The 25,510-nt window shown below is 46.2% G+C and overlaps 2 protein-coding genes across 21 annotated transcripts in view; one reads left to right on the top strand and one right to left on the bottom strand.

Annotated features, from left to right (window-relative positions):
* Positions 1–13,229, top strand: part of GRHL2 (grainyhead like transcription factor 2) — a 210,747-nt gene extending 197,518 nt beyond the window's left edge. For all 5 annotated transcript variants that reach the window (XM_077167375.1, XM_077167372.1, XM_077167373.1 and 2 more), the window contains exons 15-16: positions 7,924–7,988; positions 10,092–13,229. In XM_077167375.1, coding sequence (XP_077023490.1) covers positions 7,924–7,988; positions 10,092–10,206 — 180 coding nt within the window. In that variant the 3' untranslated portion in view covers positions 10,207–13,229. The remainder of the gene's footprint in view (positions 1–7,923; positions 7,989–10,091) is intronic.
* Positions 13,230–17,261: 4,032 nt separating this feature from the next.
* NCALD (neurocalcin delta) overlaps positions 17,262–25,510 on the bottom strand; it is a 476,669-nt gene continuing 468,420 nt past the window's right edge. For all 16 annotated transcript variants that reach the window (XM_077167386.1, XM_077167381.1, XM_077167391.1 and 13 more), the window contains 2 exons: positions 23,168–23,273; positions 17,262–19,795 (listed from right to left, as the gene is read on the bottom strand). In XM_077167386.1, the coding sequence (XP_077023501.1) occupies positions 19,698–19,795; positions 23,168–23,273 (204 nt within the window). In that variant the 3' untranslated portion in view covers positions 17,262–19,697. The remainder of the gene's footprint in view (positions 19,796–23,167; positions 23,274–25,510) is intronic.

Here is a 25,510-nt window from a genome sequence, read left to right on the forward strand (position 1 = left end):
TTATGTCTAATGAAGATGAACATCTTTTCAGGTGCTTTTTAGCCATTTGACTTTCGTCTTCAGGAAAATGTCTCTATATATCTCTTTCCCATTTTATAATTGGGTAGTTTGGTACTTTTGTTGTTGAGTTGTAGGATTACTTTATCAGATTCATGTTTTCCAAATATTTTCTCCCATTGAGTTGGCTGCCTCGTCAACTCTTTAACAAAGTCCTTTGAAGTACAGAAGCATTTGGTTTTGAGGAGTTTCCATTGATCTATTTTTACTTTCATTGTTTGTGCTTTGTGTGTAAGGTCTAAGAAGCTACTTCTTACTATGAGGTCTTGAAGATGTTTACCTATATTTTCTTCTAGAAATTTATGGTACTGGCTCTTATATTTAGGTCTTTGATCTACTTTGAGTTAGTTTTTGTATAGGGTCTGAGGTAGAGGTCCTCTTTCATTCATTTCGCTATGGATATCCAGTTATCCCATTCCCATATATTGAAAAGACAATTCTGTCCCAGCTGTGTGGATTTTGGGACCCTGTTGAAGATCAATTGACCATAGATCTGGGGATCTATTTTTGAACTCTCAATTTTATTCCATTGATCAATACCTGTATCTTTGTGCTAATACCATGTTGTTTTGACCACTGTGACTTTATAATAAGCTGTAAAATCAGGAAATGTAAGTCCTCCCTCTTAATTCTTCTTTCTTAGTATGTTTTTGACTATTTAGGGTCCCTTTCCTTTCCAAGTAAATTTGATAACTAGCTTTTCCAAGTCTTCAAAGTAGGGTTGTTGGAATTTTCATTGGTATTGAATTGAATCTGTAGATAAATTTGTGTAGAATTGACACCTTATTGATATTTAACTGTCCTATCCATGAACACAGAATGTCTTTCCACCTATTTAGATCTTCTTTGATTTCTTTTAACAATCTTTTGTAGTTTTTGGTGTACAGGTCCTTTACATCCCTGATTAAGTTTATTACTAGATATTTGATTCTTTTAGTTGCTATTATGAATGGAAGTTTTTTATTAATTGTCTTCTCAGTTAGGTCATTACTTATGCTACTTGTATATAGAAACATTACTGATTTTTGCACATTAATCTTGTATCCTGTCACTTTGCTGAATTTGTTTATTAGTTTAAGTAGCTTTGTTGTCCAAGTATGGGACCATATCATCTGCAAATAATGAAAGTTTTGGTACTTCCTTTCTAATTTGGATACTTTTATTTCTTTTTCTTGTCTGATTGGTCTAGCTATAACTTATAGCACAATGTTGAATAGTAGTGGTGATAGTGGGCATCCTTGTCTTGTCCCTGATCTCAGAGGAAAGGCTTTCAGTTTCTCACCATGGAGTATGATGCTGGTTGTGCTTTGTTCATATATGCCCTTTTTCATACTGAGGACATTTCCTTCATTTCCTGTCTTTTGAAGAGTTTTTATCAGAACAGGGTCCTGAATTTTGTCAAATGCTTTTCAGCATCAGTTGAGAAAATTATGTGATTTGTTAATCTGTTGTATTGCACTGATAGATTTTCTTATGTCGAACCACCCTTGCATGCCTGGAATAAACCCTACTTGGTCCTGGTGTATAATTCTTTTAATGTACTGTTTGACTCGATTTGCAAGTATTTTGTTGAGAATTTTTGCATTTATATTCATTAGGTAGAATGACCTGTAGTTGTCCTTTCTTATAGTATCTTTATCTGGTTTTGGTATTAGAGTGATGTTAGCTTCACAAAATGAGTTAGGTAGTGTTCTTTTCTCCTCAATTTTTTTGAAGCGTTTGAGTAGAATTGGTGTTGAGTTCTTCTTGGAATGTTTGGTAAAATTCCCGTTTGAAGCCATCTAGTCCTGGGCTTTTCTTTGTAGGAAGATTTTGGATAAATGATTGAATCTCTTTACTTGTAATTGGTTTGTTGAGGTCTTCTATTTAGTCTCAAGTCAGTGCAGATTGTTCGTGTGTTTCTAGAAATTTGTCTATTTCATCTAAGTTGTCTAGTTTATTGGCATATTATTGTTCATAGTATCCTCTCATGAATTTTTTTATTTCTTCAAGGTCCATGGTAGTGACCCCCCTCTCATTTCTGATTTTAAGAAGGGTCTTAAAGAGTCCATAGATATTACTGATTTTCTCAGAGAACAAACTTTTGATTTTATTGAGTCTATTTTTTTTTTAATTTTTTAGTCTTCACTTTATTTCTGCTTTAATCTTTGTTATTTCTTTCTTCTTCTTTTTGCTTTGGGGTTAGTTTGTAGTTTTTTCTTTGGGGTTAGTTTCTGTAGTTCCTTCAGTGAGCAGTTAAGTCTTCAACTTTTGTTCTTTCTGTTTTTTTAATGTAGTGGGAAATACATTTCCCTCTCAGCACTGCCTTTGCCATATCCCATAAATTCTGATATGTTACATTCTCATTTTCATTAGTCTCCAGATACTTACTGATTTCTCTTGCAGTTTCTTCTTTGACCAATTGATGATTTGAGTGTTATTTTATCTCCATGTATTTGTGAAAATTCTGGTTCTTTGGAGCTTATTGATTTCCACTTTCATTCCAATGTGTAGAGAAAACTCTTCGAATAATTTCAATCTTTTAAAATTTATAAAGACCTGTTTTGTGCCCCAGCATATGATCTGTCCTGGAGAACATTCCATGAGCATTAGAAAAGAATATATCCTGGTGTTTTGGGGTATAATGATCTATATATGTTTGTTAGGTCTAATTCATTAATCTGTATCATTATTGATCCTCTGTTTGGTTGTTCTGTCTGTAGAAGAGAGTCATGTATTGGAATCTCCCACTATTATTTTTGAAAAATCTGTTGCTCCCTTCAGTTTTGCCAATGTTTGCCTCGTGTATTTTGGAGCTCCTTACTTAGGTACATAAATATTTATGATTGTTATTTCTTCTTGGTGAATTGTCCCTTTTATTAATATGTAGTGTCCTTGTCTCTTATGACATTTTTGCCTTTAAAGTCTATTTAGTCTAATATTAGTATATCTACTCCTGCTTTCTTTTGGTTACAGTTTGCATAGGATGTATTTTTTCATCCTTTTACTTTCAACCTATTTGTATCCTTGGTTCTACAATTAATCTCCTGTAAACAGCATAAAGATGGGCCATAGTTTGTCATCCATTCTGCCAATCTGTATCTTTTAGTTGGTGAGTTTAGTCTGTTAGTATTCGAAGTTATTACTATAAGGCAGTTCCTGGATCTACCGTCTTTCCCTTTGGTTTTTATTTGTCAGAGCTATTTGTTTTTTTCCCTCTCTTTTTGTCCTTTAAGTTACCCTTATTAATACTCTTCAATTCTGTGCCCTCCTCGAGACCTCTCTCTTTCTATAGTCTTTTTTTGTTTCAGCTGACAACACCCATTAATTTTTCTTGCAGGGCCAGACTCTTGTTTACAAATTCTCTCAGCATTTGTTTGTGACAATTTTAATCTCTTCCTTCATTCTTTAATTTTTTTTCTGCATGGGCAGGCACCGGGAATCAAACTCGGATCTCTGGCATGGTAGGAGAGAACTCTGTCTGCTGAGCCACTGTGGCCTGCCCTCTCCCTACCTTTTGAAGCACAACTTTTCTGGATAAAGATTTATTGTCTGGAAATTTTTCTCTTTCAGAATCTTAAATATATCATACCACTGCCTTCTCACTTCCATGGTGCCTGTAGAGTAGTCTGAACTTAGTCTTATGTGATTTCCCTTATGTGGTGAATCACTTTTCCCTTGCAGCTTTCAGGACTTTCTGCTTCTCTCCAGTATTTGACAGTCTGATTAGTATGTGTCTTGGAGTGGTTCTATTTAGATTTATTCCATTTGAAGTTGTTCTGGTTTGCTAGCTGCCAGAATGCAACACACCAGAGACGGACTGGCTTTTAATAAAAGGAGATTTATTTTGTTAGTTCTTCAGAGGAAAGGCAGCTAACTTTCCACTGAGGCTCTTTCTTACGTGGAAGGCACAGGATGGTCTCTGCTGGTCTTCTCTCCAGGCCCTTGGGTTCCAACAACTTTCCCCGGGGTGACTTCTTTCTCCATCTCCAAAGGCCTGGGCTGAGCTGCAAGTGCTGAGATGAGGAATGCCGAGCTGCTTAGGCTGTGCTACATTGTGTTCTCTCATTTAAGCACCAGCCAATTAAGTCAAATGTCACTCATTGCAGCAGACACACCTCCTAGCCGACTGCAGATGTAATTAGCAACAAATGAGGTTCACGTACCATTGGCTTATGTCTGCAGCAACAAGACTAGGTATGCTCACCTGGCCAAGTTGACAACTGAATCTAACTAACACAGAAGTTCATTGGGTTTCTTTGATTTGTATATTTATGTCTTTTAAAAGAGTTAAGAAATTTTCCCCAATTATCTCAAGTAATTGTCATAGCTCTTTTCCTTTGGGAACACCCTTGATTCTTATATTTGTGTGTTTTGTGCTGTCTATAATTGACAGCACAAAGATCCAATTCAGATTTTTCCATCTTTTTTGCTATTTGCTCTTTTGTGTGTTCTAAATCAGTTGCCCTGTCCTCTAGTTCATTTATTCTTTCTTCTGCCTCTCCAAATCTATTGTTGTATGTTTCTAGTATATATTTTTATTTGGTCTGCTACATCTTTAATCTCTGTGATATCTGCTATTTTTCTATTTATTCTTTCAAATTCTTCTTTTTGCTTGTCTAGTGTCTTTTTTAAATCTCCTTTATGTCATTAACCATCCCACTGATTTTATTTAGTATTGTTATATGAGCATTTTTGATTAGTGGCCAAAATCTGTGTCTCCTCCAGTGTTTTAATTTGGTCTTTAGGCTGGCTATATCTCTCTGCATCATGATACGCTTAGTGATCTTCTGTTGCCTTCAAGGCCTGCAAATATGTTGATAAGGTTACTTTGGAAGTTGATTTTCTTCAGTAGTCCTGTCCTCTGGTTTACTTGTTCTTTCTTCTGCCTCTTCAAATCTGTGTTGTGTGTCTCTAGTACATTTTTAAATTTGATCTTCAGTATCTTTCATTTTTGTAAGGTCTGCTATTTCTATTTATTCTTTCAAGTTTTTTCTTTATGCTCCTCTAGTGTCTTCTTGATATCCCTTATGTCTTTAGCCAACCCATTGAACTTAATTAGGAGATTTGTATGAACATCTTTGATTAGTTTCAAATTCTGTGTTTCCTCTGGTGTTTTAATGTGGCCATTTAGCTGGACCATGTTTTCTTGCATCTTCATATGCTTTGTGATATTGTGCTTTCTTTGAGGCATTTGATTATCTGGATAAAGTTATTTCGAAAGCTGATTTCCCTCACTTGTCTAAGATTATGTAGTTGCTTGGATTTGCATTGAAGGTCTCTTTTTGCATGTGGTTTGTCAGGAATTCCTTGCTAAACCTAAGGCTGGGACCTCATGGAGGAGGTGCAACCCTAACCGAAGATCTGTTAAAAACTAGGCTGAAAGGCAGTTTGCCAGACTGTACTTGACGCATCTTTCCAGCACATGGTACTCATGGGTCCCCTTTTCCCCTCAGGCCCAACTTCCCCTGACTAAGTAATCCAGCTCAGCCAGGACTCAACCAAGTGCAAAGCCAATCAAGGCTGCAGATTTCTGTGTGTGCAGTGTGTACCTCGACGGAGAACCTGCTTGTCCGTTGACAATGAGCATGATCAGTCTGGTGGTCCCCAGGCTCCTGTGTGGAATGTCTTTGGGCTGTGGGACTGAGTATTTCAATTACCCCTGCCCACCGCCAGCCCAGGAGTGCCTGGTGGTGCAGCACAGCTTACTCCCTTGTCCTTGCCTCTCTGCCTGTGCACATAGTGAGTGTCAGGCCTTCATCAAGAGAGGATAGAAGCAGTGAGCACAGGGAGTCTCTTCTGTTAGCCAAATGTCAGCTCAGTTCAGCTCTGTGTCCCCCCCATCCCAAGAGGAGGGCCCCTCGGTCTCAGCCAAAACCAAGTATCCAATGGAGCCTGCCTCAGGGGTGGGGGGCAGGTACTTTGCTTAGCGAGGTCTCTCTGCTAAGGTAAACCACATCTACTGGTTTCTGGGTTCCCTGCAGGAGTTCCTGGTTATGGAACTAAGAGGCAAGATTTCTTTATCTGATATGGAGGTTGTTCTTTCAGTACCTTGCTCCCATCTGTGCACTGCAGCCCGCCCCAGGTGTAGATAAACACACCCCGTCCTCTCAGTCATAACGGCTCTGCTGTTTTCATCCAGGTCCTCCTTTTATCTGTAGAAACTCATTATTCATACTCTGGAGTCACTGTCTTGGTCATTTTTCTATCACTTCTCTAGTTGTTTCATGGTGCAGGTGTGAGCTTAGCCTAGCCTATTCTGCCATCTTCTTGGAAGTCTGGCACAGTCCTTAAAGGCCAATCTCATTATGAGAGAAGAAATCCTCATAATTGATGAACTAAGGGTCCATTTTAAGAAATTAGGAAAAGAGCTGCAGCAAGAAGTAGGTCTGAGGGTGTACGGCATTGGTAGGGCACAGAATTGCGTTCCAAAGGGAGGGTTGCAGTTCTTTGGACTTCTTTCTGATGCATCTTTACTGTGGTTTTCCTTTTATATGAGGAACTTTGGAGACCACCAGCTCCTGGGAGTCTGTTTGAGCCCTAGTGACTCAAAAGACTAGTGACTGCACTACACAAAACACCTAGGCAAAAGCTTCATGTGACTGCGTGTGCCATGGGATGCCTATGTTTTTAGGAACCACCAGTTTTCCACAGCAGCTGATCTATTTTACAGTCCCATCAACAACTATAGAAGGGTTAACAGCTTCTCCATACTGTCACCAACACTTGTTATTTTCTGTTTTGCTTTTATTTTTCTTATAGCCATCATAGTGGATGTGAAGTGATACCTCATTGTGGTTTTGATTTGCAGTTCCATAATGACTAATGATGTTGAGAACTTTTCCATGTCCTTGTTGACCTTTGTATTTTTTCTGTTCCTCTTAAGTGCCTTTTCAATGTTCTGTCCTCTCTCGATGGATGCTTCTAACACAAGTTCTGTCAGTTTCTTCTCTGCCTATGGGCACCCCTTTGGATGCATTGTTTCTCATCTGCTTTTTTTGGCTCAGGTGTTGCTGAGACAATCCCATCAGCGATGCACCAGTGGTATATAGCTGGCAGACTGCTAACTCCCCAGTCTCAGGAGTAGTCGGCCTTCTGCCCACCTATCTTGCACCTTCTGAGCTTATTGGGAGATGGGAAGTTCTTCCTGTGGAGTGGGAGGGCTGGGAAAGTGGGGATCTGTGATTGTCTGCAGAATAAGCTCTTCCCGGGGTCCAAAGCCATCCAGACCTTGCCCAGAGGATCTTACGCCTCTTGTTCTAGCCCGTGCTAGACTTTCCAGTAGCCTTAAGCCCCAAAGCCTCAGCTGTTTGTGGGTCCCAGCTGCTCCTGGGTTTAGAAAAGGCAGGCAGATTGGATTTGGTAATTTTAATTCTCTGTTTTTCTGATCAATCTTTTCCCTTATTTTTCTTAAGGTTTCATGTCTTGATTAGAAAGATATTCCTTACTTAAATATGATATACAAAGAATTGACTTGTATTTTCATCTTGTACTCTTATAGTTGCATCTCACATGTAAATCTTTGATCTTTTTGAAATTTATTTTGGTGTGAAGAGTGGGGAAGGGGCCCAGCTTAACGTTTACATTTTTTCATATATGTCTTCTATTTAATACAATATTGTGGATAGACCCCATCTTTCTCTGATTGATTTTAAATGAACCTTTATCATAGATTAAACTCCCATGTGACTAACTCTTCTGTTGGAAGATTTTAGGTTTCTCCAAAGGGAAAGTCTCACAACATGACACCTTGAGGAGTTGACTCATGAATCGAAAGCACTGACCCTCAGGAGAGGCTCCAAGAGAGTGAAAATAGAACATGATGTCTTAACCTTTGCTTGGTCTAGCTTTCTTTGCTGATCAGCCTTTTTGTTATTGTTGTTACAGATATCTGAGAAATATGGGCTGCCAGTGGAGAAGATCGCAAAACTTTATAAGAAAAGCAAAAAAGGGTAAGAAAGAAACTGAGAACTTAAATTTACTTCCAAGTCACATAAGTCTACATGAGGCCTTAAAAGAAAAAACAAAACAAAACAAAAAGATGGTGACTGCCTTTTTAAAGTTATCATCCACCTATAATAGAGAGTGTGTCACACTTCAAATGATTGCAGAACAGCATGAAAGTGCAACATGTTTTGAAGATCTTCAGTGAGAGAGGGAGGGAGGGAGAAGACATCAGCATGGTGATACCAGAGAGACCCCTGTTCCAGTGTCAGGATTAGCAGATGGAATTGAGGTGCCTGGATGTAGTGAGGAGAAGGCAGAGAATGGAACCACCTCTTTCAGAGATTAAAGTTTATAGGAAATTATGCAGCTGCTCTTGGGGTTGGTTTCAGGGTAGCATGGTAAGAACAAAAAGGGCACAGGGCATAGGGAATTCTTCTAAGGTAATTATTAATAAAAAATGCTCATTGGGCTTGCTTATTCTCTGGGTTCTGGGCCCCCTGCTAAGTGCTTTGTGTGCATTGCTCTATTTGCTTCTCACCACTCTATGAGGTAGATTCTATTATTATCTCTAATTTGCTCATGAGGAAACTGAGCTACAGAGAGGTTAAGCATTTTGTAGAAGAACCAGATTAGAACCCCAGGTCTGCAGCTCCAAAGTTCAAGGGCTTAGCCACCGTCTCCGAGTCCCTTCTAGGACCTCCTGTTAATGAGGTTCTGAGAGTAGTGGCTACAGGAGCTGTACTTAGTGCCGGAAGAGGGTCTGTAAAAAGTCAGCTTCTAGAGCTATTTCCCTATTTAAAAAAAACAGAAAAAGGATCTTCAAACTCTTTTCTTGGTTTATTTCATAAAGGATATGGATTTTCCGGGGTGCTCAGGCTTTCTGAGTAATGAAGTCTCTTAGATGACTGGAAGTCAAGTGGGAAACCATTTCCTCTGCAGCCTTATTGGAAAGCTCACTAAAATGCTTATTACAATTTTTTTCAAGGTCTGTGCAATAGGCTAGGTATATTCCTACGTGGTGAGCCTTAAGCAGTGTCTCAGGGTCTCATCACTGAATAGAAATTTCGGTACAGATATAAATGCCAATAATGATAGCAGTTCACCTTCATTCAGTGCTTTGTCAGGCCCTGTGTTCAATGCTTTAATCCTACCAACAACCCTATAAAGTAGAGTCATTTCCCTTATTTTTGCAGAAGAATAAACTGAAGTTCTTAAAGGGTAAACAACTTGCCTCACAGCTGTAAAATGATAGAGTCACTTCCCCACCAAAATCTGTCTGACTTAAAATAATGGCATTGTGTCAGGTGTTCTAAATCCTGGACAGACCTTGGAAATTGTTGTGTGTGTTTTTAAACACTTGCATAGACAATAGAGTTAGTCAAGGAGTAGATAACGTGATAAAGAGATTCAGAGTGAAGCAAAACTTGTTTGAAAACATAGCTTAGCCAGGTACTAGCTGAATGAATATGGGAAATGATATAATCCCTCTGAACTCAGTTTTACCACTTGCAAAATGGCGATAAACCTACCTTCAATGTTACTGTAAAGATTAAGCATAAGTTCTCTAAAACACTGGCACATACTATGTGCTCAACAAAGGGTAGTCGCAGTTATTATTTATTTTCCTCTTCCTCCTAAAAGCAGAGCACGTTTTAAAATTTCATTTTCAAGAGGCACTACAGTTTAATGTAAAGAGTTAGGGAGCCTAATTATTTAGGTCCTGGTTCTAACTCTTTGGGATTTCCGGCTTTGCTAGTGTCTTGGGGTCCCCGTTTACTAATCTGATTACTAAGCAAGAGGTTGCCTAGCTTTTGTGTACATTATGTTGAATGATTCTTGGAGTTCTATAAAATAATGAGTTTGAGGTTAGCTCTGAGAAATTGAGGCTTTGCTATTAATCTTTTGCTTTCCTTAAATGATATCTGAGGGGAAAAATTAGAATGAGGGTCTTCTTTCCCTGCCTTGTGTCCTCTCTCCTCCACCTTTCCTAGCCTCCATTGCAAAAGCATTGCAGAGATCCACTAACCTGCAGCCTACTCTTGGCACTGATGCCTATTCATGGCTATCTTTGCTTTTTGCTTCCCCGTTCCCACATCCCCACATGGCAGCATCTTGGTGAACATGGATGACAACATCATCGAGCACTACTCCAATGAGGATACCTTCATCCTAAACATGGAGAGCATGATGGAAGGCTTCAAGATCACACTCATGGAAATCTGAGCTGCTGTCCCGGCATCGCCACAGCAGGAACCCTCAGACAGCAGACCCAGGAGAGACAGAAGCCCCAGCCCCAGATATGCAGACCCATCTCACCCACCTCTCAGTTGCTGTTACAAGACTCTGCTGGGGAGCAGGGCAAGGAACAAAGCCCCTTTGTTGTCAGTATATTTGGCCCACCCACTATGGGGGCTGCCCATGGAGCTGAAGCCCAAGCACCTCAGGAAGATACCTTGGGCCTGTCGAATCCTTATTTATTACCCGCCTTTTCCGAGAGCCCGAGGTTCAGGCCTGCCAGGACTCTGCAGGTCACTGCTGGCGCCAGATGAGACTGTTGAGAGCCCCTTCTCCCCACCTTCAAGGGAAATGCAGCCAATCCATTCAAGACAAGGAGCCTGAGGATTCTTGTTACGTCTTTCTTATCTTTCCACATCTCCTGATGAGCTGGACAAAAGTAGCTACTTCTTGGTGCAGTAGTCACAGATGGGGTGAGAGGTGGATGCCTTCTTTACCAGCAAACCACTTTGGTTGCTTTGGGGAAGGTCATCTTGCTCAATACCTCCAGGGTTTCCCAATGAGTGACCATGCTGACGTGTACAGGAAGGCATTGGGCTGCAGTGTAATTAATAAGTAACTAAGAAAGTATGCCTGGCTCTTGTGTACATAATGTTTATAATATTGCAATAATATATTTTATCTATGGTATGTGGGCATGTTTACTGCCACCATCCTAGGGGAGGCACATACTTTGAGACTCTGCTTTCACTTTCCACAAGAGGTGTTGGCTTCGGCACCTTTCAGGAGGCTTGCTGGACTAGCAAAGTGACCTTTGAGATACCAAGTGACTGGCAGATGCCAAGACAGACTCTTTAGTGAACATGCCCTGGGACTCAGTCCCTGTCCCCTGAGAGAACCCCCTTTCTCTCTCCATGACTATGATTTGTCCTCAAGGCCACTACATGTGCCTCTCATTGCATGTAATGTGCTTTGCTTGACTCTTCCTCTGAACTTTCTCGTGAGAAAGGTCATACTGTTTGAGGCCCTGGCTTCTTCTCCAGCTTGTGCACTGGCCATTGCCAGAGCTTTGTGGAGAGACTTGGGGTTTTGCCATCAGGGCCCTGCGGACTGGCCCTGCCGCACAATTCCTTGGCAGTGATGAGAATCTTGGACACCGTCTGGTGCCTAACAGTTTACAAGCATGTCCTTCATCTCAAGTGGCCCTTTTAGCCCATCTGCAGCACTGAGAGAGGTGTCAATTCCCAGCTCAGAATCAGCAAGCCTTAGCTTCTTCTGTGTCTCTCCTGCCAAGGGCACTGGAGAGGGCAGGATTAGCTGCCTCTGCCTCTGGGCGCTGGGTGCTGAGCAAGTGAGTGAGTGAGAATGGTCCAGGAGCCCTGGTTCTTCTGGAACCAGCCTCAGGAGGTGGACTGGGAGAGAGAAGGCTGGGTATGCCCACTCCATGCCCCAGGAAATGAAGAGAAGAAATGCTTCCCTGAACAAACCCATAAAGTCATGAATTGTGTGGGCCACTGTTCTCTTTGAGAGGGTGGATAGGTGGTCTAAGGTTCATATTTATCCTTGAGGGTCAAAGCACTGGCTAGTTGGTAGCCTGACACATTCCCCCCCATCCCCCCAAGGCCTGGATTTTAGGTCTAGGTAAAGGCCAGATTTGTTTGCAAAGCACTTTGATGTCTTAGCTGGAGGCTCCCATTCTCAGGGCTCCCTGCCCCCTCCACCTCATCTGCCCCTGAGGCCCAGAGCAGTATGGACAGGCTGCTTTCAGCCCAGATGTTTCTCCTTGATGTGCAGAGGAATTTAATGGAGAGGAGAGCAGGTGCTTTGCCCAAGAAGGTCTCTGGGTGGTGATGCAGGGGAGGGGAGGGGAGGGGGATTACCTTTTTTGGTTCCTCTGGACACGCCACCCCTCCCCAAGCATCTTGGATTCCAGCTCTGCTCCAATCTGTCCTGCCTCCTCTGTGACTGCCATGCCCTGGACTGGCAGCTTGGGTGCCATCCTTCATCATAATGGGGCAAATTCAGTGTTGGAAATACATGCTGTACTATGCACTTCCCACATTCCTTCAGTTAGAAGTGTTGCAAACACAGTTGGTAAGCGTGATGGCAAATATGATTGGGCTGGGGCATAGGACTCCAGAGGAGGGAAACACAAATAAAACTTTGGGTAGCTTGATATGCACTATCAGCTCTTGTCTCTCTGACCTCTATGAAAATCTTTTACTGGGCTTGCCCTAAGACAGAGGATAAATCTAAAGAACTTTTGCATTTGTCCCAAGTCCCTGAGCAATCATTGTGGGGACCTTGCCAGATCAAAGCATGGGAGGCCAGTGCCACGAAAGGGTAGTGCTGAGTGTAACCCCTCAACAGGCCCACCCTGTCTTCACTGCACCCCCTCTGTAGCCTTGGAGCTTCCAACTTAGCTCTTGTGTCCTTCACTGTGTGTTTTATATTAGCAGACCTTTGATGAATCCTCTTGTGTGACATTTCCCGAGCAAAAACACTCCAGAAAGATAGGAAAACGTACCTCCTCTGTCCGTCTTGTCCCCTAAACTAGTTCCATTCAAATAAATAAGCATTTTTTTTTTTAAGCCGTGAAAGACTGGAGACACATGAAGCAAGTGTTTCTATTCTATATTCCCAAATTGTTTGGACTTAATAGGTGTTTAGAAATTGAGACTCACTGAAAAAGAAGTTCAGGTATCATCTTGGAATTGGCTCCTAAAAGGGAAAGGCACATCCCAGCCCAGAGACTTAATGTGAAATAAGTTCCTTATTTAAAATCTTGAAAATGCAACAGATATAGGGGGTTTGTGCCAAATTCTATGAATGGACCTTTCTTAAAAACAAGCAAGGGAGATTGATATATATACAATTTGCTGTCGCATTAAAGCAAAAAAATGGTAAATGTAACTTAGTTTTGTAAATGGGAGAGGGGAAATCTATAAATACAGTTATTTTATTTTTTGTACATTTTTAAGAAGAAAAAAATAAATATTCATAACATACAAGTAAGTGAAAGTCTGGTGCTTTCGGTGAGGTGGGTGTCGGGGCTCTTTGCCTGATGGGGACCCAGGAGCCTTCTGGACACCTTTGGATCCTGGGCTTGAGCAGAGAGGACTTCCTTGTGAGGCGACCTTGGTGTGCCCCATCCCAAGGTCAAATGAGATGGGGGCTGAAGAAATCAAGATGCCTTACGTGTGTGGGTACGTCCTCACCAGGGTGGTTGCTCTTAGCCACCTTCTCAGGGAGGAAGTGGGTTTCCTGTTCACTGCTGACCTTTCACATTCCACAAGAACGACCACGGAGCTTTCTGATCTTTTAGTTCATCCTCGCCAACCTCCACACAGGGGCTAAAGCCTCCTAACTCACACTCTTCTCCCTCAGGGCCATCTTCTCCGTGGAATCCACGGGCTCCCCAGTCTCTCCATGGGCGCAAATGCAAACGCTACTTGATAGCGCTAGTGAGGCGCTATTCCAGCGTCCGTGGTTGTTTCCTCAGCGCCCCCCACTGCACTCAGCCTTACACACTCCCTTAACTAGTGCCCGTGATGATTTCCCAAGAGCCCCTCTTGGGAATTTCTGCATTCTTCCTCCTCTTACTTTCCCTACCTATGTCCACAGCTTGCAAATATTCACTAAAAATTTGCCTTCTGGACTATCCCCCACCCTGGTGACAACTTCCATCCCAGCCAGCCTCTGTGTCTGAACCCGTCAGCCGAAAGACACCAGGAAAAGTGTTTATTGAAGAGCCCGTTGGAGAGATCATGGGTCAATGGTCTCAGTAGGTGGTCTGAATGCTCTTCCTACCTCTCCCTGTGGACCGTCCTTCCCTTTACTCATGACAGTCTGGCCCAGTGGTATGTTGAACACTGCTCCCCACATGTGCTGCCCCCTACTCCCCTTCTTGGATTCGGCAAGGATGACCAATGAGCAAGACCACAGAGTCTAGTACCAGTGCTTGCCTTCCTCTCTCCAGGTTAATTCATTTTAGCTACCATGGCCCAGGCTCTGTGCCAGATGCTGGGGATAAAGAGACAAATTAGACAAAGTTTGCCCTCAAAGGAGGTGATGTGCAAAGTGATAATGGTCTGGTTTTATCAGAGGCCTCTCCTGGGAGAGTCAGGACTCTGTCATCACCCTTGTTCTAAGGCATACAAACCCCTTACCCTAACGCATTCACAGTATGCTTGCGAGGTCACCACACGTGACTCACACTTAGGAATGCTGCCCAATGCTGTATCTGAGGCCTGTGTTTCTGGAGTATTGACAGGATTGGGGAAGGGAATGGTCATTGTTAGTACAGGTCCTCCAAGGGGTGGATACTAAAATGGGAAAAGATTTTCAGATTTATTAGGGGAAATTCTTGTGAAGGAGAAAAGAGTGGGAGTAGACAGAGAACCTGCAGACTGTGACATCTGCAAAAGAGAGAGAAGGTTGGGGAGGAAGAGTCTCATATGCAGCACAGTTCTGACAAAATCTCAGCCAGGCTGAGCAAAAGTCCCTAAGCAAAAGTCACCCATTGGAAGAATCCTACTTTGGGCAACAGTGATCCAGTTCTAACACCTCCACCAGTGGGTAACTGACCAGGAGCAGCCTGAGGAAAACATAGCCTCAGAGTGAACACTGAGGTGCGGCAGCTGGAGTCTATTGATCAGTTGTGCTTCCTGCAGCAGGTTCTCATAAGGAGGCTTGAGTCTATAGGTGGGCCTCTATGGCCACCACAGCCAGCCTCCTTCAAAAGTCTTTTATTAGAGATTCATTCATTCATTACTTTTACATGTAAACATTCTCTGAGTGGGTTTACAGTCCTTAGGGGACCTTTATCCCTACACTTCTCTGAGCTCCTCTAAATGGGCACACAGGTTAATTTCAGAAACCCAGGCATGCTAAGAATGACAGTGGAGCCTTGGACCTGCAGAAACAGAAGAGAGGGAGGGGGTGTTGAAAGGACCATAAAGGCCAGGCAGCAACCCCCATCAAGCACCACACTCAGGAAAGAACTTGATTTTGGCTCTGCCATCGGATGTGGGTGTAAACTATGTGATTGTTTTCTAGGCGCTGGACCAGGGTTACTAGTTGAGCTGTGAACTTGGTCTCCTGTTTCTTGGCTAAGAATACTCACACACACACACACACACACACACACACACATCCCATGCTCCCCCTAGAGTACAGCTCTCTTTACTAGGTTAGGGCCCCTTTGGGCACTCCATGTGAACCCAGTAAACTGATTACAAACTGTTATTGGAAAGACACATTTTGAAAGAGTCTTTCCATCTGTTTATGCATGTATGGTGTGCTGTTAGTATTTAATAAGGGTCTGCAAGCCAAGTTACACAGCATTTTTAAGTGTTTTCACCATCTCTTCTAGTGAACTCATAAAAATCCTGCCATTTCCTGGAATAATGCTGAGAAAAGTCATGACATAAGGCTCCCTGAGGCCTTGATTCCCTTCTGGCTGCCCGGTGGGTTACCCCACACTGTGATGCTTGTGGAGTGATCATTGTGTCCCACCCCTGGGGACGTCTGGGACCATGCATTGTGCATTCACACCCACCATAGCAAATGTCCAGGAACTAGGCGAGTGTTTCACTTCCCTTAGCATAATACTGGACAAGTGGTCAGCATCCAACTGTAGCGACCGCTGCTTGGACTGCCTATACCATTGGTAATACCCTTGGCCTGAACATCTTTTCACTAAGCACCCAGAGATTATCTCATGATCTATTTCAGTGGATTGGACTGCTATTCTACTACCTTTGAAAATACAGGCCTCAATATTTTTTCTCTTATGTCTTCAGCTAACCCCCCCCCCCCCCCCAAAAGACAATTTCAGAAGCGTGGTGAGCATACTCCTGACAAAGATGAGGCATGTGTGAAGCTTCTCCATGTCTTCCAGAGGCAGTTCTTGTGCTTCCTACCTCAACTGAGAGAATACTTGGACCCCTTTTCAACTGGTGAGGACCCTCCATGCCTGAATAATGCTGTGAGGGGCCTTAGTTGCACTTGGGCATTGGAACAATGCCCTGAATATAGTAGCCTCAGGCTTGGAAATTTTCAGGAAATTGCCAAGTGGCTCCCATGTCAGACCTCAGGTGTGCAGGCTCCTCATCAGGTCAGAGGCTCTCAGCCCCCTTCTTCACTGTCACTACCGTGGGTGACTTGGTGCTTATTTGCGTTCACTACTCATGGGCATCAGGGCCACTGCTGATCTCCTCCAGGCAGACTCAACTCCCTTATCAGGTCTAGTTGGCCAGCCCAGGAGACAGGATACTTAAGTTGGCAGCCACCTTTTTCCTGTATTAATGATGTTCTGTGCAGAGCAGACAAGCAAACCAATATCTTGATCTGAATTGGCTTTGAGGGTGGCTTTGAATTGACTCTGCATAATGTCATCTTTTCCATTGAATCTTCTCCAGACTGAGAGAAGGGGAGTGTCAAGGGGAGGATAATAATTTCCTTAGGCTTGCCCAGATGTCCACTGAAGAGGAAGTTGCCTCAGTTTCTCCTTCTATTATGCTTGAAATTTGAACTAGAATTTATAGCCCTGGTTGTTAGGAATGAAGGAGGTGAGAAAAAAGTGAAGGGCAAGTGAGGGCCAATGATGGGGAGGGGAACGAAGAAGCCCATACGTAGACCAAGGATGCTTTTGGACAGGACTTTGGGCTCAGTAGTGCAAACATTCCTGTCTTCACAGACCTTGGTTTCCTGTGTTTTTCTAGGGCTGACACTACCCAGGAGAGAACCAATATCTGGATCTGAAGCCTCACTAAGGCACATTCAGCTGGGGCAGGAGTTTAGTCATGACAATCTCATGTTCCAGAGAATCATATTAAACTATAAACATACTTGAATGCCAGACAAGAGCAACATGAAATTGGCTGATACAGGGGCCACTCCACTGGATATGATTTATAATATATAAATCAATAAATATATATGTAAATTACTTGTGGAAAAGTCACTCCTGGGCATACTGATGGGACAGCACCCTCAGCTCCCTTGCCCCAGCCCAAACAAATGCATGAAACAGCCGAGCAATCTGTAGAGCCCTTCGGGTTGTAAGACACTTTATTCCAGTCCCTTGAACATCACAGGCTGGCTTTATTCGGGGCAGAACAGACTCTATTTCCAGAGGCCCCTGAACACAGCAATGACAATCAGCCTTACACAGAAGTGATGCAAACCTTTAGGAATTTCAGCCTTGTGGGTGCTGTGGAGTCCCTCAGATAAACTCAAATGCGTAGGATTAAGGAGATACAAAGGCTTTCCCGGGAAGGAGGAGGAGAAAAACAACCCTCAAGAAAATACAGGGTCAGTGGCAGGCCAGGGCAAGGACTATCTTAGTAAACTTAACCAAGGCTCTGGCTCTTTTTTCTTTCCTGAATGGCTGGAGAAACATTCCCAGCTCTCGGCCCAGGGGACATAGAGAGAGCCTTGAGGAGATGCCATTACCCAGGGCAGAGCCCCAGCAGGTTTTTCTAAACACTAACTGATTCTACCCATCCAAGGGGGACTAACTAAAAGGAGGAATTTGGTCTCTAACTGAGAGTGGGAAAAAGTGGGCTTCAACTTCTGGAACATAACTGATAGAGTGTACTGGGTCCTCTCACCTACTCTCCACTCCCTGTCTTATGGTAATTCCCTATTTTTCAAAAGCAGATTTTACCACTTAGCCTACAGAGGAATTTGTTTAGAACTATGAAGACATAACACCGAGTCCAGGTCTCAAAACTTGACCCTGCACAGATGGTTCATTTTGGCAACTATACAAATTTGGATTTCTTTTAACAATTAGAATGGACTCAAGTAATACACAAGAATGGACTCAGCATCATTCTCCTTGTGTTTTTTATATTGGCAGCTGGAAGGTCCACTAAGGGACCTCTTTGCTTTCTCTTATGCAGGTTTTCCCATTTACATTCTTGATTGCTTGGGCTTCCTCAAGCCAAATGCTTGTGAGACTATAACTTGCCTGTGACCAGCAATTTTGACTCATATCCTTCAGTTCAAATTCATGTGTCCGAGGCCATCAGACCAAATAGCAACTTGTGCTGTCACTTCTGGAAATAGAAATCTACATTCAAAGATCATAATGATGGAAAATACCTTTGAATATCCCATAGTGGGCCTTGGAAACTACAGATGTACTGGCCCATACTTTCTTTGCAGTAAATCAGAGACTGCTTGACCTTCAGCTCTTTGAAGGGCCACTGGAAACATGGAAAAGTAAACATTCCAAATATTCCCTAACCATGCATTGGGTGAAACCATTGGGAAGGCTTAGGAATTTATACTATCTTTTTCAAGCCTGTAGAATGTTGACATGCTTAGAAAAGCAGCATGTCTCCAATCTCATGCTGTCAATGAGCTCATGAGCTGGATGGGCAAGCTGTCAGCCTCACCCCTCTCATAAATGTTAACCTTCTGGTGCTCCAATTGACACATCCCACTTGAATCTGCCCTGCTTCTGTTTTGTAGGTACTGCTACACTGGAAAACTATTCAAAATGAAGTTTACTTTTTACATTTCTGGAATATATAAAATATACCTGTTGATTGGTGCATTTGTGCAAAGAGAGAGACAGGACTTGAAAACAAAACACAGACATTCATTATAGTTGTCTTACTTCACAATAAGCTACTAAAAAACAGTCTCCTGGAATAAGATTGTATTAGTGCTCACTAAACATGCATTTCATTTAAACAAGGCAAAACACTTAATTTTGTCTGTAATACCCAATATTTTATATACAGCAGTCATTTTTTTTAATCACAATAGTCAACAAGATGGGTCTGGTTTTGGAATATAAGTTAACATTTGAGTTGAATTTCCAAAGAAAATCATATTAGCTCAACTAATGTAAACCTGTGAAAAAATAGCTGAGCTATCTTTTTCCTCTTCTCTATTTATTTACCTTAAAATGTTCACAGCTTAGAAACCACATCCTGCAGGGGCAGGGGATGGAGACCTAGGGAATTCCCCAGGTGTCTTTAATAGCCTTGCCCTAGAGGGTGACTTATTCTCAAGGAATCCAGCGTGTGGGGCCATCACCCCGAGGCATGTGTGACAACAGACCCAGTTTGCAGTTTTATGCCTTTCAAGCAAGCTCCTCAAAGCTTGCAGTAGAATCATTGGGCTAGATTTGTTCCCTTCTCTCGCCTTGCTGAGTTTTAGGTTCTAGAACAAGAGACATTAGAATTAAATGACAAAAAATAATAACAATTAAAAATTGTCAGAACAACGAACACCACAGGTCTGCATACGACAGCACTGTCCACAAGCGCGTCGGAGCACTGGGCATTCCCACGAAGCGTCCACGACAACAGAAGCTGAAGGCATCACGGAGGAAGGCGCACCTGGCCGCACAGGGGACAGCATCACCATTAAAATTGTTTGGCAAAAAAAAAAAAAGTGGTTAAAGGGAAAAATAAAAAGGGAAACACAAGCAGCTCTGCGGTTTGTGGGGTCGCGGCTCAGAACTGGCCTGCGCTGCTGGGGTCACACTGCAGGAGGCGCACTATGGACGGGTCGCTCTTGGCTCCTCGGATGAACTCCTCCAGGGAGAGCTTTCCTAGAAAGGAAAAGGACAGGTGAGTGGCGGGTGGCATCTGCAGGCATTTGCAGGCCTCCGGCTGCATCTCAGTGGCAGCACTTGCTCCCCTTCTCCCCATGCCTAGCACCTGCTGTGATATCCCCAGCAACAAATCTGCAGTGTAAAAAAGCCCAGCTGACTGTCTGCAGTGGTCCCAGAAAGACCCATGGTGCAGATCTACTGCCTTGTTAGCCGTGTATCATTAGCACCTAGCATGGTGCATTCATTCATTCAGTAATATTCTGGAGAGCAATATCCTGGGCCCGGGGCTGGGGAAAGGGTGGTGGATGAACCTGACATGATCCCCATCCCCGGTCCTCTCAGTGACAGCTTAGCCACCCAGCTGGGGCTCACTCAGTATTTCTGGAGTGAATGGCCCTTGTGCATTTATGAGAATGAGCCAGGCTGTTGCAGTACCAAGGCATTCCCATGATGCCCGTGGGGAGACTTCTGGGTGCCTTCGGGTCACCCAAATGGACTTTGGTTTGCTGCAAGTCACTTCCCCGGCAAGTGGGCAAAGAGGCTCCTACAGACATCTGGGTTGGGAGGCCTTGACAGGTTTCTGCTCTTTCGGACAAGGTGTGCGGGGGAATGCAGCCTGTGCCGAGGCGAGGAGAGTGAAGGGGTCAGTGTACTAGGTGAGGGGTGACCGCTGGTTCCTACCTCTCAGTCATGAGTTTGCGCTCCTGCCCTGGAAGGACTGAGGAGGGTGACCAGGACACATGGGATCTCCCAACTTCCCAGAGTGTCCCTTTCCTGCCTGCATGAGCTGGAGATGTATTGAATTCCCCTCCAGGAAGGTCCCTCTGGTGCTAGTTTTACCAGGTATGGGAAGGGGAGAAATGGCTGCAAAGCTTCTTTTCCCTTCCTCATGCTCAGGAAGCAAAGTCAAGCAGGGTAATTCTGGGCACTTCCTCCTTCCTTTTTATCTCAGCCCCTGGGGAGGGAAGTGACTTACTTGACCAGCAAATTTGGGAAGAATGGCCAGGTGTGCTTGCTCTGCCATAGCCGCCCCTGCACCACATTTTTCTCTTAGAGCTGCCCTCTAACTCCATGGTGATTCTCCCAGGGCAGGCACTCCTGGGGTCTTACACTGAGCTGTGTCTTTCACCATAGCTCTACCCTTTGGCCTCCGTTATTGCTCTTTTATTTCTCAACTTGCTCCAAACCCAGAAGGAAGGAGGGGGGTGCTGTTTATTGGAGGCCCCCCTCAGATATACCAAAAAATATGTCTTCCCCTTAGCCACAACCTCCTTCCATCAAAACCTGGTCTTGTTTACTCAGAACAATTTTGCTTACTTGAAGGAGAAAGGCAGGGAATTTTATTTTACAGCAGATCCCCCTTTAGGCTTTGAGTCCTGGCCCATTTTTACAAGCTCTACCTCTGCCTGTGCAGTGGTTAAAAAGATGACGGCTTAGTTTAGGCTATGAAAGGGAAAATAGGATGAAATAGAATGTACTGGCATCTTTGTAGAGGAAAGAAAGAAAACGTGGGAAAGGAGCAGGAGCAGTCACTTGTAGGCTTCTGAGTCTACCAAGGGAAGGCTCTGGAAACCACAAGCTAGCAGTAGTGGAGGCAAACCCTGTGTTCAGTGTATAAATCGAGCTGTCTCTTGTGCTTCAGAGTTGGCAGGGGAAGGGAGCTGGGAGGCTGGGGGTGGGAGGTAACTTGCCCGTGGGCCCTGCCTCTTCTTTTCATGTCAGCAGCCTGAGGTGAGGTGCAGACAGCTCTGCCCGAGAAGAAGCTAAGGGTTGGAGATTCAGGCAAGGCCTGCTCCAGGTGGGGCTGGCATCACTGGGAACGCTCTCCACTTAACCCTCCTTCCACGCATATCTCCCCACCAGACCCACTCCCAGCTTTTCCCCCTTAGGTGAGCACAGGGCTTTCAGTCTGGAGAAACAGTCCTGGGCATGCTAACCTACCCAGGGCCCAGCCATCCCACTGTAGCAGAGTCTCAATGGGGGCACCTGATTAATCGTCTGTTATCAACATAGAGTTTTACCTTGCAGTGTTTTGATCTTCCTGCATCCTTTAAACTGAATCTAAAGAAGGCGCTGGGCCCAGAGCTAGAGTCCTGTGCTCACCTGCCTGGAGCACCAGTACAACTTGCAGTTTCACATCAGGGAGGGCAATAACTTGTAGTAACCCCCGTTTGCTTAGCCTTTGCAAAAGTAATCAAGGCATTTGCTGTGAATCAAGGCCCATAAGGGAAAATAGGAGGTAATGGCACCTTTGTAGAGGAAATAAGTTAAGCAGAGTGCATGGGCAGTTGGCTGCCCAGGAGAACATCAGGATAGAAGAAAGAGCTCACTGGGCTGCAGAAACTCTCAATGATTCTGTCCACCAGCACCAGGCAGGGTGTCCAAGTGCAGGTGCATGTAGCTGACAAGAATTGCTGGGGACTCTCAGCAGACAGGTGAACCAGTATTAGCAGCAATAGCTACCGGTGACTCAGGGCTTATTATGGACCAGGTATTGCATCTAAATTGTGCTGCCAGATTCAGCAAATAAAAACACAGGACATCCAATTAACACTGGATTTCAGATTAACAACAGATAATGTTTCAGTATTAGTATGTCCCAAATATTGCATGGGATATACTTACAGTAAAAAAATAATTTATCTGAAATTGAAAGTTACTTGCACCTTCTGTGTTTTATTTGGCAACCCAACATCTGAAATCTATCTATCCTTTGAGTTTGAAATCCCAAGTCTTTACACTGGGTTTTCATTGTCTCGATAGTGTTGAATTGTAGGTCGCACGCTCAGGATGGGAACACTTGTTGGCCAAACATACCCCTACCTCTCCACCAGGGTGCTGGGATGCCTAAAGGAACTCACTTGTCTCCTAGGAAACTACCACTTTGGCACATGGGCAACAGACCTCTACTGGGCACGCTAGGAAGAAAGCTATTGGAGTCTTGGTGAAATAACAACAAACCCTTCCCATCATTCTGAAAAATCAGCCCTGGTGCCAGGAGTGCGGCTGGCAGGGACCCCGCCTGCTGAAGCCCAGACTTGTCCCAAGGAAAACAATAGCTTTTCAGGTTTCTCCTTCCTGGGTCCACAAGACCCACCCTATATTTGTCAGGTACAGAAAAAGGCTTACAAGTGGGACAGAAAGGCCCAGAAATAAGACCTTTGTCCTATGCAGAGACCATCTGAGGGCCACCCCAGGCTCCTCCCTCCTGCCCAGCCAGGGGACGCCCAGGGTGGCCACTTTTACAAAGGGCCTTCAGCCAGGTCTGTGTGGCCAGTATCTTGTCCCTGCCTAGACACCCCTAATCCCTCTAGCAGGGCCCACGCCTCAGTCCCCGCCTGAGCAGGGCCAGCACCCACGGTCCCTTACCATCTCTATTGGTGTCCATCTGGCGGAAGATCTTTTCTGTCCTTTTCTCAGGTGTCGACTCATCTTCGGGCATTTTCATTACAGAAGAAACCATCTTATAGATTGCCTGGGGACAGAAGCCACGCGGTGGTAACTCAGAAACGTGGTTTGGCACAGAGTAACCTATTGAAACCTACCAAATGCAGGGGTGAAGGGATGTCCCCCATTCCTATGGGGAGCTAGTCCTGTCCCTGCTGATCTTTAGTTGTGGGACACGATATGCAGTTCCTTGGCGCGGCCGGCAAAGCTCACGCTCCTCCAGGGAGGGCCTTGGGGAGTGAAAGCTGCTATGGAAGACCTTGCAGACACCCCAGCCCCCGCCCCCGCTGCCAGCGCCTCACATCTTAGCACGCCTCTGAGGTCCCCAGGATCTTGGTAAAATGCAGAACCTGACTGAGGAGGACCAAGGTGGGGGCCTGAGACTCTGTATTTCTAACGCGCTCCCGCGAGCTGCTGGTGCTGCGGCTGGGAGGACGAGGACGAGGACGGCGCCCTGAGGAGGGAGGCGGCGCCCCGGGGAGGGAGGCTGCCCCCGGGAGGGAGGCGGCCCCCTGAGGAGGGAGGCGGCCCCCTGAGGCGGGAGGCGGCGCCCCGGGTAGGGAGGCGGCCCCCTGAGGCGGGAGGCAGTGCCCCGGGGAGGGAGGCGGCCCCCTGAGGCGGGAGGCGGCCCCCTGAGGAGGGAGGCGGCCCCCTGAGGAGGGAGGCGGCCCCCTGAGGCGGGAGGCGGCGCCCCGGGGAGGGAGGCGGCCCCCTGAGGAGGGAGGCGGCCCCCTGAGGAGGGAGGCGGCCCCCTGAGGAGGGAGACGGCCCCCTGAGGAGGGAGGGGGCCCCCTGAGGAGGGAGGCGGCCCCCTGAGGAGGGAGGCGGCGCCCCGGGGAGGGAGGCGGCCCCCTGAGGAGGGAGGCGGCGCCCCGGGGAGGGAGGCGGCCCCCTGAGGAGGGAGGCGGCGCCCCGGGGAGGGAGGCGGCCCCCTGAGGAGGGAGGCGGCCCCCTGAGGAGGGAGGCGGCCCCCTGAGGAGGGAGGCGGCGCCCCGGGGAGGGAGGCGGCCCCCTGAGGAGGGAGGCGGCCCCCTAAGGAGGGAGGCGGCGCCCCGGGGAGGGAGGCGGCCCCCTGAGGAGGGAGACGGCCCCCTGAGGAGGGAGGGGGCCCCCTGAGGAGGGAGGCGGCCCCCTGAGGCGGGAGGCGGTGCCCCGGGGAGGGAGGCAGCGCCCCTGAGGAGGGAGGCGGCGCCCCGGGGAGGGAGGCGGCGCCCCGAGGCGGGAGGCAGTGCCCTGGGGAGGGAGGCGGCCCCCTGAGGAGGGAGGCGGCGCCCCGGGGAGGGAGGCGGCCCCCTGAGGAGGGAGGTGGCCCCCTGAGGCGGGAGGCAGCGCCCCGGGGAGGGAGGCGGCGCCCCGGGGAGGGAGGCGGCCCCCTGAGGCGGGAGGCGGCGCCCCGGGGAGGGAGGCGGCCCCCTGAGGAGGGAGGCAGCGCCCCGGGGAGGGAGGCGGCCCCCTGAGGAGGGAGGCAGCGCCCCCTGAGGAAGGAGGCGGCGCCCCGGGGAGGGAGGCGGCCCCCTGAGGAGGGAGGCAGCGCCCCCTGAGGAAGGAGGCAGCGCCCCCTGAGGAAGGAGGCAGCGCCCCCTGAGGAGGGAGGCGGCCCCCTGAGGAGGGAGGCGGCCCCCTGAGGAGGGAGGCGGGCCCCTGAGGAGGGAGGCGGTGCCCCGAGGAGGGAGGCGCTCCGGGGAGGGAGGCGAAGACGCTACCCGGGCCCGAGGCGGCAGGCCAGGCCCTCGAAGACATAAGGGGCCGCAGGTGTGTGCCGGCAGACCTTCTCCCAGGCAGACCTCACCTGTCCGCCCCACTGCTCGTGCCCCAGTGACCTCAGATTCCTTCTCAACAGACTCCCAGGTTACCCCAGCTAGTGGTCAGGTTTGGCACTGAAGATGTCATCAGCCATCCAGCCCTGGATTAAATAGCGACGACGTGACTGTCACCCTCAGGTAAACCGGGCGTGTCTGCGAACTCTGATTCTAGGCAAAAGAGAACTCTACGGAAAAGAGTTCTGTAAACAGTGCTGGGACTTTCTCTCCCAATACCTGTAGACACCCCCCATCTCCCCCCACCCCACAACAACAAGGCCTCAGTTGTCAAAGGTAGCTTTTTATCTGGGAAGAATAATATGAAGTCATCGTTTTTACTCCCAGGCTATGACTTGCTAATCAGAGTCACTTTGGGCACCTTAGCTCTGAGGACTTTTAGCAAAAGCCGATTTTGTGGGGGGGTTGGGAGTGTATGTGTGAAGAATTCCAGAAAAGTATGAGGCTC

The sequence above is a fragment of the Tamandua tetradactyla genome, chromosome 6 (genome assembly GCF_023851605.1).
Source record: "Tamandua tetradactyla isolate mTamTet1 chromosome 6, mTamTet1.pri, whole genome shotgun sequence".
Taxonomy (NCBI): domain Eukaryota; kingdom Metazoa; phylum Chordata; class Mammalia; order Pilosa; family Myrmecophagidae; genus Tamandua; species Tamandua tetradactyla.